The 11008-nt window shown below is 50.8% G+C and overlaps 1 protein-coding gene across 2 annotated transcripts; it reads left to right on the top strand.

Annotated features, from left to right (window-relative positions):
- The first annotated feature begins 459 nt into the window (after positions 1–459).
- On the top strand, positions 460–9902 carry NKRF (NFKB repressing factor). Of its 2 annotated transcripts, none has more exons than XM_042028116.1 (3): positions 460–790; positions 5274–5395; positions 7472–9902. In XM_042028116.1, the coding sequence occupies exons 1-3, from the start codon at positions 588–590 to the stop codon at positions 9457–9459; spliced, it is 2313 nt and encodes a 770-aa protein (XP_041884050.1). In that variant the 5' UTR covers positions 460–587; the 3' UTR covers positions 9460–9902. The 2 variants fall into 2 exon arrangements, with proteins under 2 accessions (XP_041884050.1, XP_041884056.1); XM_042028122.1 differs by lacking the exon at positions 460–790 and adding an exon at positions 3059–3897.
- Positions 9903–11008: the final 1106 nt, after the last annotated feature.

The following is an 11008-nucleotide window of genomic DNA, read 5'->3' as shown; positions in this document are numbered from 1 at the left end:
GACAGCTCCGGACGGTCACGGGGAAGCCGAACTGAGGATGGCGGTTCCCGGCGCCGGGCAGCGCATCGCCGCGGGCAGGGCTGCCCTTGCGGCAACCGCGGCTGTTCGGCAAGGCCTGGGACAGGGTCGGACCCCGCGGAGAGACCCCCGGGCCCCGGGGAGGGCAGGAGGGGAGCAGGACCGTCAGCATCGCGGCTTCCTCGGGGACCGCTCCGGCCCCGCCCCTCCCGCTCCGGCTCGTGGCAGCCGCCGCCAGGCGGTTGTTTCTCGCGGCGTCTCGCGCGGTCGTGACGCGCGGCCACGTGACGCGGCGCCGGCTGGGCCGCGCCGTTCGGCCCCGCGCGAGTGACGGGAGCGGAACCGGGAGCGGAACCGGCACCACGACGGCACCTGCGGGGCGGGGCCGCCAGGGAACGGGGCCCGGGGAAGGGCAGCTGACGGGGAGGGGCTGAGGCCGGGCCGGGCCGGCGCTTTCCGGTGGCCCGCAGCGAGCCGCGGCCTGGTCTACACGTGGGGCCTGGTCCCGCTGTACGCTCCCGGTGGGTCCGCGCCCCCGGCGGGGTTCGGCCCCGCGGTCTTTGCCCAGCATGCCGCCGCCGGCAGAGCCGCAGCCGGAGGCGGTGCCCGAGCCGGTGTTGGAGCAGTGGCGGCAGTACAACGAGACCGACCGGCAATGGGCGCTGCGCCGCCGCTTCATCCTCCGCCACCTCCCCGCGTACCCCGGCGCCGCCATCGACCAGCTGCTGGCGCTCTCCGTGCTCTGGACCAACCACATCTTCATGGGCTGCAGGTGAGGCCCGCGGGACACGCGGGGCGGCGGGCGGTCTCTCGGCTCGCCGGGCCCGGCGCTTGCTGTCAGCCGGGGGTACCCCCCAGGACGGCGGGGGTCGGGGGGCTCTGTGGGACGACCCGTGCTGCGGGCAAGACTCAGGGTGGAAGTTTGAAACCGGGACGGAAGCCCCCGCGCGGAGAAGGGGCGCGGGTTCCTGTCGTGGCCGAATCTCGGCCCCAGATGCGTTTTAGAAAGTAGCTGCAGAAGATCTGGGATGAAAGGGGCTGGTGCAAGAGAACTTCTGTCCCTGGCCAGTTTTGTTTGCTCGAATATGCCGGTGTTTGTATGTTGGAGGGGAGCAAGCCACTGGAAAAGTTTATGTGTGTTTTGAAAGTAGTTCCTGATGTCCCGCCCCCAGGACTCGTTAAGCTTGTGGTGCTGTGCTGTGTCATTTAAATGAGGAGAGAGTTCACCTAAGCACAAAGCAGCCTGTACAGTCTTCTGAACGCTCAGCTTTTCTGAGAGAAATAGGCGGGGAGAATGGAAGGGGTTTCCTTTCATCCAGCCATGCTGTCCATAGCCAGGTCGTGGAGATTTGCAGAAACGTTACCCACGTTCCACTGACACCTTTGATGGTGTGATTGTTTTTAAATGGACAGAAGGACAGAAGCAGTTGCTTAATGACCAAATTCTGTAAACTGTGCAGTGACAGAGGAAGTCGTGAGCATTGACAGCACACAGATGGACTTTTATTCATGTTCCATCCCGTAGCCTTGTGGGGAAATACTATGTGTCGTCTCTACAGAGCAAAATTAATATCTTTAAATACAGATCTGCCTGTTTCCTTTTTTTTTTTTTTTTTCGGGGTCAGGTACTAAACTGTTCTGCTCTGCAAGCACCAAAATTTGACATAGATTTAAAATAGTTTCCAATTCCAAAACTTGAGCAATATGTTAAAATTGAGAATGTCTTCTTCATATACAGTCTGTGTGGTCCACCTTAATGTGTTTGTATGCTGTCTTGATGGGGGACCTTCTTTGTGCCAGGGATTTTGGGAATGGTGCAATAAGCAGTTACAGGGTGCTGGTAATAGAAGTGAACAACTGTGTGGGAAGGTTCCAAATCCCAAAAACTGATGCAGTTTAAGCCTGTCAGTGCACATACTTTCTGCGATGGACTCTTTCACCTGCAGCTCTCAGGAGAGATGAGATTTGGGCCGGATGCAGTCTAGAGCTATTATCACTGAGGCTGTTTCCCCAGAGCCGGTGTGCCTGGCTGGAAGCACTGCACAGGAACACACTGTGCTGTTAAAACAATTCTAGCTTTACTTACAGTTGCCTAGGGAAGGAAGGGACCTGCAGTGTTCCCTGGAACTGCCTTTTGCTGTTTGGGAAGAGTTGTTGTCAAGTGAATAGCTTCAAAGTTTGAGAGATTTTTGTTGTTTTCTCTTAAGTTTGTTGGCTGGTTTTTGGTTTGGGTTTGTGTTAGGGTTTTGTTTTCCTAACACTCATTTCTTGCCAGGGGAAGACAATCTGTTTGTCAGTGTAGCTCAGCTGGTTAGAGCAGAGTGCTGATAAATGACAATGTTGTGGGTTCAATCCCTGTATGGGCCATTCACTCAAGACTTGGACTCGATGATCCTTGTGGGTCCCTTCCAACTCAGACTATTCTGTGGTTCTGTGAAGAACAGATCAGAGGCTTTGCTATGAAATCTGACTGAGTGTTCTGCTGGGAGATGATGTGGAGAGTGTCCAGAAAACATGGTCTGTGAGGAAGGGGTTAAGTAAAAGGCTTTGTTTAGTTTAGGTGTGGATGAGAGAAGGTGCTCCTGTGCCCAGATCTGTTAAAGGTGGCTGAGAATGGGGGCAGTAGTGCAGGAAAGTGTTATGCTCCAGAGCTACAGGGATCAGGGTAAGGGATAACCTATTAAAGTCACAGCAGACAGACTTCAGTTAGGTACTGGAGGCACTGGGTTCCTCTGGCCAGATTAGACAAACACATGTTGGGACTGGTTGATCTCCTCCCCGCCCCCAGCAGAAATACAAGCCCCAAAGGTCTCCATCCTTTGTGAAGAACGACAGGTGTCAAATTTTACTCTGTTCTTGCACCCTGCTGGAAAGGGACATTGTCCATCACAAGTAATGTCATCTTGTCCCTGTAAGCCAGAGAGAGGAACAGATTCCCACTCCTCTCTCCTTTGCAAGAGAATGAGGGTATGTCTTGGTTTGAAAGACAGGCTTCTGCCAAGGAAGGCGGGAACCTCCCTTGGAACAGAAAAATATGACCCCCTTCCCTCCGAATTATTATAATTTTGAAGTTAAGGGGCTTTCAGGCAAAGATATGGGAAAAGTAGTAACAGTTCTTTACCAGTATGTACATGTATAACAAGGCAAACAAACAACAACACCGGCAGCAACAACAACCAGAGCCAGAACCCAGCGCCAGCCTCTCTCGGCTGTCGGGCCCTTTCCCCTCGGGTGCAGTTCCGCTCGCAGCCGGCAGGGGCGCTGGCGGCTCCCGGCCGGGCAGGGCGGCTGCGATGGTTCCCCCGCGCCTGCAGGGGGCGCTGTGCCGCGAGCTCGGTACCCTCAGGTGGTGATGGCGGGCGGGCTGGATGGCGGAATGGGCTGCAGCAGGAACCTCGGAGTGGCGGCTGGGACGGCAGGGGCGGGCACCACCCCCGGGGTGGCGAACAAAATGTAACAGAAAACTCCCCAGCCTTAGCAGGAGCTGTAGGGCTTGGGTGGACACGGAGTGCTGGATTAGACTGTAGCGAAAAAGATAGAGGTAGCGGCAGAAAACAGCAGGGCTGGGCAGCGGCAGCCGGGCTTCTCCGTAGCCGGGGAAACGCACCCTCCGGGAAGGAGGAGGCTGTCGGAGTCCCGGTTTTTTTTCCCCCGAGGAATAAGGTCCCAGTTCAATGGCTGCTCTTACGAGCAAAGGCCCACCCACAGCAGGAGAAGCAGTACAGGGCTGGGCTCCTGCAGTGGCAGTGAATTCTCTCCGCAGTAAGCAACAGCTCGACCGTCCTCCGATGCAGAGAACGAGAGGAGCTGACTCCAGCCTCTCCCTGCCCAGCCAAAATCTCACGGTATCTTTGCCCTTCCCAAGAGAAAACCCGCCAGGTAAGAGAGTAGCCAGCAGCATATTTCCTCCACCTTGGCCCTTTCTTTTGTCTCTCTTAAGTACCGGTCATTATTGTCTCTTAGCAACAGATGGGACAAAATTCCATGAGCAAAAGATACAAGAGGAAAAATCCTAACCCCCAACAGGGTATCACCACTATCTCACCTCCTTTTGATCCCTCCTGGCGTTTTCTTCCCATTCCCGGTTTTACTGCCTCTGCTGAGGGCTGAGCTGTAATGGTGAAGCAGATACTGCAGTAGTCTGTGCTCAGTTCTCACCCAGGAATTTATACGGATCTACTTTCTGCCTGGCCCTCTAAATCAGGAGCAAGAAGAGTCTTTCTTGAGTGGAGGTTGAGTAGATTTCCAGAGCCCTTGGAACAGCAGTATTTAGAAGCTGGTGCAAATTACTGCAGCCCTGGCTGTTGGGACAGTAGTGGACTCCTGTCTGTGGGCGGTGCTCCGATGCCTTCTGACTTTGGAAGGTGAGCATACCATGGAACAGGTTCAGCATTGCTCTTCCTCCATTCTGAACCATGGTGTGAAACTGTCAGAGGCTGGTGTCAGGCTGTGTTTGTAGGCTCTCCTTGGATAGAAAGGTTTGGGTTTCCTTGTTCAGCCTCGGCATACAAAAGGCTCGAAATCATGTGATGGATCCCCAGAGCAATGGAGAACTGAGCTGGTGGGAGATGTAAGGCCGAGAGGGATGGGATGGGGCTGTGCCATGCATGTCCTGCCTATGTGGAACTGTGGATGCTGCAGCAGGGTCAGGGTTTGCTCAGAGCTTGTCACAGCCACCTCACCTCTCTCATGGTTCAGGAACCTCAAAACATTTCGGTTACAGCACCCAGGTAGGATTTAGTTTGGCTTTTTAAAGAGTGGTCAATGAAGGCTGAGTAGTGCCTTTGTCACCTGACATGGCAGTTGCAGTGTTGGTGACGTGCAGGCTCTGGCACAGGACTCCAGTGCCAGTCTGAGCTCCTGTGTTTGGTTCATTGAAGCTGCTGCTCCTCCTTCACACCCCAGTGTTCATTAGTGCTCCTGGCAGCTCTGCCAAATACTGTATTTTGTCAGATATTTAAATTTCAGTTTAGAACACTGTCGGTGTGGTGGCTGCATGGTTTATCCACAAGTGGGTTCCTGCAGAGCCAGGTCAGCTGGTGTGCGGCCGTGTGCCCATGCCGGACCAGCTGTGGTGTGGGGACAGTGGTCAGTGCTGTGCTCTGCTCTAGTAGAATCAGAGGGGCATCTCCTTTGCACAAGCTGCTGTGTCTCAGGTAGCTTTAGTTCTTGTTTTTCATAACAAAAGCTTGTGTGTGCATGCGTGCTGCCCGGTGGGGCCGGCTCTGAGGTGTTTTGCTGTTGAACCCACACAGATACGGCATGCAGGTCATGGAGAAGGTTCTCAAGATGGCTGAAGGCATCGACACTGGGGACACGAGGTCATACGAGTTGGTCCCCAACAGGAAGCTAAAGAGATACCGCTCTCCATCGGACAGTGAGTACATCTGCCCGTGTTAGAGATAATGACCCCTTCCCTGTCTGGTGGACATCACTGGGAGTGTGGGGACACCAGTGTGCCACGGGGCTGCCTCCAGGACAGCTGGCACGGCAGACTGGGGATAAGTGCCCATGGTGTGTTCTGTTGGACTGCAGAGCAGTTCCCCCTCCTCCGCCGTGTGCGCGATTCACTCAGAGTTCTATCTTTGCTTAAGAAAATACCATTTTTCATTTCAGTTATCGGGTAATTGGTTTCTCCTGGGGATGTTGTCTGGAATCGAATACCCATCTGGCTTTGTCCGCTGTGGTGAGGGATGATGTTCTGACCCAGGGAAGGATTGTACTTGTACATAGAGATGTGGAGTTCAGCTCATTGACTTTGAGTTACAACCTGCTTGGAGCTTTGAGGGGATGGGGAGCAGACATGATGTGTTGTTTTGGGTTTTTTTTCCTCCCTGCTGGGCCTGGAAGAGTCCTGTATATGCCAGCCCAGTCCCATGGTCTCAGGGATCAGTGTTCCAGCTGTAGCTTTTCCAGTGGAGGAAATGCAGCAGGCAGAGAGGGATGGCGGTTCGATTGCTCCGTCTGCTGGCTTCTCCATGGCACCTTCAGAGCTGCCTGCCCTCCCTCTGGAGAGGGGTGAGAATTGTGCCCGGGTGCGGGCAGGCCCCTGTGTCAGTCAGCATTGTGGCTGTGTGAGGCACAAATGGTCAGACAGCACGGGACTCCTCTGGGCTTGGATATAATCTCTAGCTCTGCCAAAGTTGCTTGCCTTACTTTGATAGCCAGGAATCTTTCTGTGCTTACATGGGCCAGCTGCAAAAGTGAGGAGATACTGCTCTTGTCCCATGATTTGTCTGTCACAGGCAACAGCCCTGAGAGTTCTCTAGGACTTGTTGCACAGACAGCATAGTGAGCTGTTCTGCTGGCAAGAGCCTTTAGGTGCTGCTGCAGTGCAACCATCAAAATACAAACAGAGGAAGAAACACAAATCTTGCCGTAATTCATGAAAACTGATGGGCAAAGCATTTAATGCGCAAGAGCTTTGTTACCTGATTTCAGTACAAAGGAAGGACTATTTATACTGGGTGCAGGTGGTGTTTTCACCTGCAGCGAGCTGGGTGGTGATACCTGTGCTGTGGTGGTTGATGTCTAGACAGTTGTACTGCCTGACCTACAGCAGGGCCGCACATGTTGGCACTGGATTAAGCAGCAGTTCCTGGCACTGAGCTGGCCTTCTGCTCCTCCGATGAAATTACACATATGTACCACTGCAGCATGTGGGTGCTGAATTTTCCACGGGAGAAGTCTTGTGTAACCATCTCTTGGATGTAACATATTTGCTTGTCAGCTGTTTGATTCTCCCTTTCTGCAGTAGGTGTGCACGTCAGGATAGTCTGTCTCATTTGCATTTCTTCTGGTGAAGAAACAAGAGGTCTGTCAGTAATGGGGCCCCCATGGGGCCCCCAGTCACTGCAGCTGTCCCTTGAGGCTCAGGCAGATTTCTTCATGTTTGCTGCCCTTTAGCCCAAAGCAATTACACTGAGAGAAAATGTGCTTCTGTTAAGTCAGTAACAGCCTTGTGTGTTTTGGAAAGGAGGGTTCGGTATCACTGTGTTCCACCTCACATGAGAAGACTTGAAGATATAGTAGTTTATCTGACATGATCCTGCAACCCTGCAGCAGAGTCAGAGCTGAGTCTCTAGTCCTGCTCTGGTGTTCTGTCTTGTTGGCCATAGTTTTACTTATTTTAGTAGATTTAAAGGGATTAACTTCAGAAATGACCAGGTAGGTCAGTGGGCAATGCTGGAAGGCAGCATCATGTAACTATGTAGAGATTTTTGTGTGGTAGTTGTGAAGGTGGAAATACCACTGTAGTGACCTGCACAAGATTGACTGGTTGTCTTGGATGAATTGTGAATGTCTTTTGGAAGGAAACCTTTTGGGTTTTGACTAAGGAGTGCAAATCCTATGTTCAGAGCCTGCAGGCTCCTCTTAAAAATCACTTTCTGAAAAGACTGTCTCCCTGTCATAGCCCATATTGGTAATTCTGTAATTTTCTTCCATCTCATAGGTCCAGAGCCAGAAGAGATTCCTGAGCCACCCAAAAAGGTAGTCCCCAGGTTCCGAGTGCGACCACGCTTTGAGCCCATACACTTTGTCACCAGCGCTGAGAAGGATGGCAAGAAGGACAGTTCTCTGGATAACCAAACGCAGGAGGTGAACCAGGAGGCAAATACAAACAGCATGGCACAGCCAGCTGAAAACTGTACAAATTCTTTTGTGAATGCACGAGAGGTGGATCCCCAGCTCTCCAGCACAGCTGGGCTTGGCTTTGCAGGCCCAGCAGCCACAGTCAAGAAGGCTGTGAATAGTGTGGACTCTACCACAAGCAGCGCCTTGCAGGTTTCTGTTTCCCCTTCAACTGCCCCGTCTGCATCAGAGACTTTCCCTCCGTCAGCAATAATGCTGAAGCAGAGCTTTATGGAGAAACTGTCAGCAGCTGTCTGGAAAAATCTTACTAATCCAGATGCAAACACTGGGACAGATAAAATTAACTTCACGTATCTTTTGACACGTTCAATTCAGGCATGCAAGACAAACCCTGAATATATTTATGTTCCTCTGAAAGAGATCGCCCCTGCTGACCTCCCCAAGAGCAAGAAGCTCCTGACAGATGGCTTTGCTTGTGAGGTGCGATGTCAGAACGTCTACCTGGCCACCGGCTATGCCGGCAGCAAAAACGGATCCCGGGATCGAGCTGCGGAGCAGGCAGTGAAGCTGCTGAAGAAATCTGTGGAAGTTCGAGTTGTTCAGCGGAAGTTCAAGCACACCTACCACGAGGACCTGGTGGTTTGTGAGGCAGGTGTGTGTCGCCCAGATTTCCCTCCTGCTCTCAAACCTCATGAGGAGTTTGTAGTTGCCAACAGGGACTGTGTCCCGATGCAGCCTGGTACTGAATCCATAAAAGGTTCCACGAATACCAACAAACACTGGACTAGTTTTGTCCTCACAGAGAATGCCAGCGATGCAATAGGAATACTTAACAATTCTGCCTCATATAACAAAATGTCTGTTGAATACAAGTATGAATTAATGCCCAACCGCTCGTGGCGTTGTCAGGTGTATCTCCAAGATCACTGCCTGGCCGAGGGATTTGGCACAAAAAAGACGAGCAAGCATGCAGCAGCTGAGGAGGCACTGAAAATCCTGCAGAAGATGCAGTCAAATATAGCATCCCTCAAAGTGACCCAGGTGCAGAAAGTGGGCTGCTCGTCACGGGGCTCTGGGAGGAAGAAGGACCTGAAGGACCTGGTGATCTATGAGAACTCCAGTAACCCGGTGTGTACCCTGAACGACACTGCCCAGTTCAACAAGATGACGGTGGAGTATGTCTTTGAGAGGATGACAGGCATGCGATGGAAATGCAAGGTGATGCTTGAAGATGAATTCATTGCAGAAGCAGTTGGAGTGAAGAAATCTGTCAAGCATGAGGCAGCAGAGGAAGCTGTGAAAATCCTCAAAAAGACTCAGCCAACTGTAGTTAATAACCTGAAGAAAGGCACCGTCGAAGACGTCATCTCCAGAAATGAGATTCGGGGTCGATCAGCAGAAGAGGCTTTCAAACAGAAGATCAAAGAAGACAACATTGGGAACCAAATTTTAAGAAAGATGGGCTGGACAGGTGGTGGCCTAGGGAAAGATGGTGAAGGAATTAGGGAGCCTATTTCAGTAAAGGAGCAGTTCAAAAGGGAAGGACTTGGGCTTGATGTAGAAAGGGTGAACAGAATCGCTAAGAGAGATATTGAAGAGATCATTCGAAACTATGCACGCTCAGACAGTCACATTGACTTGACTTTCTCTAGAGAACTGACCATGGACGAGCGGAAGCAGATACATCAAATTGCTCAAAAATATGGTCTTAAAAGTAAATCCCATGGGCAAGGACACAACAGATACTTGGTGGTGAGCAGGAAGCGGCGCAAGGAAGATCTGTTAGATCAGCTGAAGCAGGAAGGCCAGGTTGGGCATTATGAGCTTATCATGCCCCAAGCAAACTGAGGTGAGGTGTCCCCTTTGACCAGAGACTGAGTTTTCTGGGCACTCGACTAAAGAAAGAGATGCTGCATTTTTCTTGTGGGTAATAATGACATTAAAGTCTTTTACTTTGGCAATATAATTTCTAAAATGTTGTTAGGTGTTTAGGACCGACCGAGTTCTGTTCAAGAGCATTAGCACAACGCAAAAGCAGTAGTGCTGTTACTGTATGTGTCTTTGATATTACTTGTTCCTTCACATTTTAATAGTTTTGTAATAGCAATCACATATGTCCAATGAGAAGGAATTTGACATCATTTAAAATTATAGGTCCCTTATTCTTTTTGAGCAAAGAAGGAAAAAAAAAACCTTTAAAAAAATTAACAAGCAAAGAAAATGCAGTCTGGGGGCATAAACCTGTATGTAAAATTGGTATTAATGACTACAAAAATAAAGTTTTATTTCTGGAAAAAAAAAAAAAAAAGATTTTGTCACACTTTGTATAAAAAAAAGTGTGAAAACTTGATTATTGTTGAGAAATACATATATTGAGGTCTTGTCTCTGCTGTGTGTGTATGTACAGTATGTAAACCTTAATCAGTTTAGTGGTAGTGTTATTCATAGATTTCTACCTTGCATCTCCCATTCTGAGAATCACTGAAGTCACCTTCATCGCCAGCGAATGGGACTGAGAGAATTCCAGCGTGTTTCTACCTTGGAGAACAGTTGACATGTGGAAATAACCATGGTGAAGTGTGAAATATAAAAACTGGAGGTAAATGCAGAGCCCACGCTCAAAGATGCTCATGTAGCTTGTGGGGACTGTTATATAACTTATTTTTTTACTTGGAATATCAGCTCTTTAATCCTGAACAAAACTGAATCTGTGCCTGGTTATTTCTCCGCTCCATTCCTGTACCGGTGCTTGTGTCTGGTGAGGGCGATTCCCAGGAAACTCCTGGCCTTGCTCTGACCATGTGTGAGTGTGGAAGCTCTCCAGGGCTGGCTTATGCCACCGGGAGGCCGGAGTGTTTCCCTCCTTTAGAGGGAAGCAGCCTCTGAGCTCCATCTGCGCTGCTTCACTGGCAGGATTACAGGACACAGTGCTCTGTGAGCCTTGGAGAACACTCACTTCATGCTTGGGAAGCTTAAAGCATAGGGATTGACCTTGGAGGAACCAGGAGTAAGGCATGCCTAGAGCTGCTGATAATTCTGTCAGCAGTGGGGTCTGAGATGCTTCTGTACCATGAAGCCAGTCCTAAGGCAGTGTTTTTGTCTGGTCTCCTGTTGCCATTTCTCAGCCATCACCTTCAGTTTTCTGCTGCTTACATTTGCCTCTCCATCTCTTTATACCCTCCTGTATCTTTTTTCCCACATCTTGTTCTGTTTCGTATTTAAATGCTCTCAGCACTGAGGTGAGGATGCTTAACCTCAGAATGTCCCGGTGATGAGCAGTTAGAGGGATTTTCATCCCTGCAGGGTGATGAGGAAGAGGAGAGGCTGCCCTGGCAGGAGAGACTCACTCAGGAAGCAGAGAGCAAGCATCCTCTCTGCCTGGCTGCAGCACAGCTTC

This window comes from Corvus kubaryi, unplaced genomic scaffold (genome assembly GCF_017639235.1).
Source record: "Corvus kubaryi isolate FWS band 111438036 unplaced genomic scaffold, C.kubaryi_AGA036_p1.0 130, whole genome shotgun sequence".
Taxonomy (NCBI): Eukaryota; Metazoa; Chordata; class Aves; order Passeriformes; family Corvidae; genus Corvus; species Corvus kubaryi.
Note: the sequence above shows the minus strand (reverse complement) of the source record. Positions and strands in the feature narration are given on the sequence as shown.

Excerpts from the sequence above, each read along its gene's own strand:
- NKRF (XM_042028116.1), top strand. The coding sequence starts at position 588 with ATGCCGCCGCCGGCAGAGCCGCAGCCGGAGGCGGTGCCCGAGCCGGTG. Across the intron at positions 791-5,273 it reads CACATCTTCATGGGCTGCAG|ATACGGCATGCAGGTCATGG; the intron begins GTGAGGCCCGCG and ends GAACCCACACAG. Across the intron at positions 5,396-7,471 it reads ATACCGCTCTCCATCGGACA|GTCCAGAGCCAGAAGAGATT; the intron begins GTGAGTACATCT and ends TCCATCTCATAG.